General features: G+C 33.4%; 1 protein-coding gene across 4 annotated transcripts in view; it reads right to left on the bottom strand.

Annotated features, from left to right (window-relative positions):
* Positions 1-333: 333 nt before the first annotated feature.
* FZD3 (frizzled class receptor 3) overlaps positions 334-6,389 on the bottom strand; it is a 74,778-nt gene continuing 68,722 nt past the window's right edge. For all 4 annotated transcript variants that reach the window (XM_054499027.2, XM_054499026.2, XM_063668601.1 and 1 more), the window contains one exon: positions 334-6,294. In XM_054499027.2, coding sequence (XP_054355002.1) covers positions 6,081-6,294 — 214 coding nt within the window. In that variant the 3' untranslated portion in view covers positions 334-6,080. The remainder of the gene's footprint in view (positions 6,295-6,389) is intronic.

Genomic DNA, 6,389 nt, shown 5'->3' with positions numbered 1-6,389 from the left:
TAACTTTACTAGTTAATGGTAATTAGCAAAATAATGAAACAGTGAATCTTCACAATCTGAATTATTTCAAGGTAAAAAACATTTTTAATCTCTATCGGGAAAAACTGGTGACAGTGACCAATAAAACGAGCATAAAGTATAAGCAACGCTTTCACACCAACAAAAATATTCAAGAAAGAACATAATAGATTTCCTGAGGCAGATGGTGATTTAAAAAGTAATCTGAAGGAAATTATCCTTCAATGCATTTCAACAGATTGAACTACTGTGTCTTACAGGAAGTAAGTAACATAGTGGTTTGGTGTTAGACTAAAATATAAGTGAAAACTTTACTTTCTTTTATATTTATGGCAACAGAATTTTACTTTCTAATTAGAGATCACAGAATAAGAAACATGTTTAACTCATATTAAATCTTTATAAATCAACCAAATAGAAATGTCTACAAGGATGGATGGCTGGTTCTGGGTGGACTTTAACATTTTCATTCTTAGAAGACTTGGATCCTGAGAGAAAATTGTAATCCTCTATCAATTTGATGACTAAAGAAGCACAGGATTAAGATTAAATTAGTAAAAAACCCAGGAGACTGATTACAATCAGACGGAAGGCATGTGATACCTAGTCTTCCTACTCCTTTCCCAAATTCATCTAATTGGAACAAAAAAAGGAGAGAAGAGAATTAAATTATGAAGAGATGCCAATACAATTATTTTCATATAAAATAGGTCAAAATTACATAAGAATAATGTGTAAGATTATACAGCTACTAGGAAATACAGCTGAATTAAATGTAAACACTTTTTCTTAATCAGTTGTAAAACAACATAAAAGCATTTAAAAGAATCACGAGTTCCTTTGTAAATCTAGGTTCCATAAAAATGCTATCCTTTGTGAGTGAAGAATGGAGGAAAAATCCTTACTTTACACACTTTAAAAAAATTATAAATGTGTACAAACAATTCTCATAGTGTGATGACTTAAAGTTTTGCCATGATGAAAACCAACAAGTGAATCACTTTTTCAAAACTTGTTCTCAATCAGAAAGAATGAGGTACATAAAAGCCAAAAAGTCAAAGACAAAAAACATTATAGGGTCTACATTCTTCTTCATATATATTTTTTTATAATTTAAGTCAAGCTAATGTACTTATACAATTTCATATAAAAGGAAAAATAAAATGAATATCCCCAAATTTGTTCTACAAATTCAACTACATAAAATTTGAGTGCATACTCTGGTATAACACATATTTAAGAGCCAATACAATTTAAGAGCATAACCTACTTTTTAAAGGTTAATTGGATGACCGATTTAAAGACTGTACCAAATGAATACTGGTCTAATTGCCTATTTTGTTGTTACTGCTAAAAAGAAATACTAATGAAGACTGTAACCTTGTTTTCTACAGCCCCCCCAAATTCTAACAAAACCAAATGGTATCAGTAGAACAATTTATGGATCAGGCATGGTGGCTCATGCTTGTAATCCCAGTGCTTTAGGAGGCCAGGAGTTCAAGACCAGCCTGGTCAACATGGTGAGACCCATCTCTACAAAAAATTTAAAAACTTAATATTAAGCCGGGTGCAGTGACTCGTGCCTGTAATCCTAGCACTTTGGGAGGCCGAGGTGGGCAGATCACTTGAGGTCAGGAGTTTGAGACCAACATGGCAAAACTCCTGGCCAACGTGGCAAAACTCCATCTCTACTAAAAATACAAAAACTAGCTGGGCGTGGTGGCGTGCACCTGTAGTCCCAGTTACTCGGGAGGCTGAGGCAGGGGAATCACTTGAACCCAGGAGGTGGAGGTTGCAGTGAGCTGAGATTGTGCCATTGCACTCCAGCCTGGGCAACAAAGCCAGAGTCCATCTCAAAAAAAGAAAAAAAAAAATTAAAATTAGCCAGGTGTAGTGGTGCATGCCTACAGTCTTAGCTACTTGGGAGGCTGAAGCTGGAGGACTGCTTGAGCCTAGGAGTTCAAGGTTACAATGAACTATGATTATGCCACTGCTCTCCAGCCTGTGTGACAGAGCAAGAACCTGTCTCTAAAAACATTTTTTTTAAGTAGAATAATTTATGGGTTACAGAGCATTATAATAAATATTATTTCATTTGATCCTTACAATATCCAGTGAGGGAGGCTAAAACCAAAAATTACCTTATCTACATTTTACACTGAAGGAACAAAGACTCAGAGAAATTAAATGACCAGCCCAGTTGACATCATGAGTCTTAAAATTCCAATCACAGGGGAATTTTCATTACACTAGACTATGTAAGTCATCCAAATATGGTAATATGTAAATGTACCTTTGGCATGTCAAAAAGCAATATAAATATCATCATAATGAAATTTTGGTATGTTAATATTTTCTAAGCTCCAGCAAATGATTCACTAATTTATATTAAAAAATTAAGTGGTTCCTTTCATTTCACAGAGATACAGCCTAAACTAAGATGGGTACAATTTGAGTTATTTTCAGCTATTATCACAAAGAAACTGATGAGGTAGGTTAAAATGTAGTAAATTTTTCTAATTTTAAGACATTCTTAGAATTTTTATAAATCTGCTCTAAGAGCAGCAGAAAAAGAAAGGTTGATTTGAAGATTCATTTACCCAGCTGGTCCACAAAGATCTAATAGCATAAGACTAAAAGGAGTCTAATTACTCACTTCTAAGAATCACTGTTCATCTTCTAAAATTAATTAAAAGGATTGGTACATGTCTGTACATATATTTCTTTAATTATAATAGTGATATGGACTGTTATCTATGCAAAATATGTTTCATTTGGTGTACTTTACATATTTATTACCTGCCATATATTATTCTGGTAAAGCAGAGACTTCGTTTCACATAGGTTATAGATCTTTCAAATTTCTTTGATGTGAGACTCAGTACTAGGGTAAAAGCAAGTTGTGTGACATTAATTGTTCATTTAAATATTTATTGAAAAACTGTGTATGAATCCCTGTGCCAGCTATTAACCAATTGTTCTTTGAAACAAACAGTTTTGAGTTTAATATTATCTTAGATCTTTTGTCTAATTATTGAATAAAACAATGTTGCTCAAATCAAAGTACTTTTTGAAAATCTTTTGATAATATATTAACATTTTAGAGAGAACTATTATTTTCTCAGTTGTCAACTGAAAAAAGAAAACACTAAACATTATCATATGCCAATCAAAGTTAAACATATGGTAGGAAAACTGTCCAGACTTATTCAGATTGGTTTAAGCTAGTTGAGACTTAAAACTGCTGCCCAAACTAAATACTGTTATTTAAAATCATGGATTAATAATATTACATAAATTTTGTGGGAGAAAAATTAAGATACTTACTGAAAGTAACTGAAAAGTCAATATAGTATTCCCATACATACCAACAATTAATTTAATAGAGAAAATACAAATGATTATCTAAAAATCTAGAAGCACCAAGTTAAGATTTTCATAGTGATGTTCACTTAACTGTCTATACTTGGCCCACTTGTAAAAGAAAACCAATTAACATTTTGGCAGTTGATAATATAATGCAGATGGCAATGGATGACAACATCTTCGAGCTCAAACTGGTACCTTCTATTTTAACTTATTTTTGTTTGTGAATGTTTGTTTTAGTTCTCTCATGCTGTTTGCAGGAGAGATTCTCAGACAAAAGCTTCATGAATTATTGATAAATAAGTTGTTATATGTTTGGCTTTCAGAGAAAATGTTTACTAATTGTCAGTTATGAGGGAATTCAGACCTGCCTGCTTTGAGCATTAACTCCAGTTCCAAGGAGAAAGGCAATGAACACGGAGAAAAATGAAAAACATTTGGGGCCAAATATTCAAATATCTCTCATGAAGAATAAGTCATATTATCATATATGTACTTTGAAATATATAACATAATAGACAAATTATTACTATCAGAAAACTGACATTGCTGCCTGATGAGAAGATTCTTTTTCAACACCTAATTTCTTGGCAGTTTTTGTTTTAAAGGGTGAGAAAGAAAGTATACATGAATTCAACACATGTCAAGGAATGTTACTATAGCAGTCCTCACACCTCTTAAATCCACAATAACCTAATCCCTTATCATTCATAATGCTTTACAGTTTTCAAAGAGCTTTCACTTGATCTTAATTTGACAGCTTTGTGAGGTAGGTAGAGTAGGTATTTATCTTCTATCTTCATTTACAAACAAGGGAACTGAGGCTCAGGGAGTTAAACTGTTAACGGTCATAAACTATAATAGCATAAGGCAGAGCCAGGCCTCTTCAGAGTCTAGAATAATTCTTCAAAGTATGATTCTTGGATTACCTGCACAAGAATCACCTGTGGTAGAATAATTCTTCAAAGTATGATTCTTGGATTACCTGCATAAGAATCACCTGTGGTATTTTTATAACTACAGATTTTAAAGTCCTATCCCTTTGGCCTTACTGAGTAAGTCTCTCTACGAGTGGAGCCCAGAATTTGGCATCAGGTGCGGAACAACTGAATATTAGATAATGATATAAAAGCAAAAGACTGAATCCATGTGGATGTTCTTGTGATATATGATGCCATCAGATCATCAGGGGCAAGTTAAAGTAGTGAGTTTCAAGCCAGGCTGCAGATCAGAATCACCTGGAATGCTTTTTTTTATTTTTTAAGAAAGCTACCAATTCTTATTTGTATGAGAGGAAGATGTTAGGCATCTGAAGTAACCCAAGTGATTCTTATCTGCAGTCAGGGTTGAGGACCCTTGTTTAAATATGCTTTTTACATAATACATCAAGCATGTTCCAGCATTTTTCTTTCTCTTCTGATTGATTTCATGCCTAGTAAGGTTTACAGTTTATATTGTAAATTATTTAAACATTACCAGATAAACATTTTTACTTGATTTTTTTTAAGATTAAATGATATTCATAGTAAGACTACTAATCATGCTTCATTTAGCTACAATGATTTTCAAATACTCAAATCAATCACCACTTTGGACTGAGGTTATATATATTTCAGTTGTAAACAAGAATGATCCAGAATCTGAAAATAAGGGTGTGGGGCAAAAGCTGTAGCCTACTGGCTGTTGGGCAAGGCAAGTGCAGACAATCAACTCACTATAGGAGGGCCTGGAAGCCAAGGTCTGGTGGCTTTGGCAAGATCACATCTCACTGTAGAAAAATACAACAATGAATACAGAGAAAATGTTTTGCCATTTTGTAATTGTGGTTACCTTATAATGTATGATGTTTATCTTATTACATGCTTCCACAAAGCAAATTTTGAACATTAAGTTCTCTATGAATCAATATTATTACATGGGAAAAGATGGCTACAAATTAAAATTTTTCCATCATGCATATGGGTAAGTTATAAAAACACAGCCAGTAAAAGTAATATTTACAAAAGTTATAAAAACAGCACAATTACAGGGGAAAGAATGCCCATCTCTTTATTCCACTGCTAATCCAAACCCTGAATATCTCTGGATGAAGATTATTTCGACAGAATTTTAAGAGAACCTTTCATAGACTAATCAAATTCTTCTGTTGCACTTTTATTCTATTAGCTAAAATACCCTTGCTGATTTATTAAATTCTCCTACCGTTTAAAAACACAGTTCTTTTTTCACTTAGTGGAAATAAAACTACAAAGTCCTACTATTCATCTGAGAAGTAAACCTTGCATAGAAAATTTCTTTAATTCTGAAATTGTCTTATTAACTGAGCTACCAGAATGTTATCTCACAACTAGTTTATAGTATATGAAAGTTCACTACAAAGCAGTCACCACACATTTAGGATTTTTCTAAATATAAAATGAGTGGGTTTATAAAAATGCTTACCAGACAAATAATTCTCTCTTCATAACCTAGAAAGACGAATTATTTTTGTGATGATAGAATTCTTAGTGTTTTGGATGCCTTGATGTTCCAAGTTTGATGCAATATAAAAAGCAAACATTTACCTTTCCAGGGGACACAATCTGTACTTGACTGAAAGCATGTTAACAGTGAGTAACAGCTATCAGTCATGCAAAAGGCAAAGAATAAAACCTGCTTTTTAAACAGCACAAGGTTTCCACCTTAGACAAGACAAATTAAGCACTGGTTCCATCTTCTTCAATAACCCGATTCATGCTGGTGCCATGTGTGATGTGAGTCATGGGATTATTACTGAGATCTCTGATGCTGCTATGTCGTGACTGTTCATTGAGCCGATGAGAACTACTATGCCTGGAGTGGTCTGTTAGTCGTGACATGCTGCCATGAGGTAGTCTCTCCTCCATTCCTCTGTAACTGCAGGGTGTGTACCTGTCATGAGAGTTTATTTTGAAGTGGGTAACAGAACACACTAGAAAATATGATAACACTAATAATTTTCATAAAAATGCCTCAGTAAGGGCAAT

This window comes from Pongo pygmaeus, chromosome 7, assembly GCF_028885625.2.
Source record: "Pongo pygmaeus isolate AG05252 chromosome 7, NHGRI_mPonPyg2-v2.0_pri, whole genome shotgun sequence".
Classification (NCBI taxonomy): Eukaryota; Metazoa; Chordata; class Mammalia; order Primates; family Hominidae; genus Pongo; species Pongo pygmaeus.
Note: the sequence above shows the minus strand (reverse complement) of the source record. Positions and strands in the feature narration are given on the sequence as shown.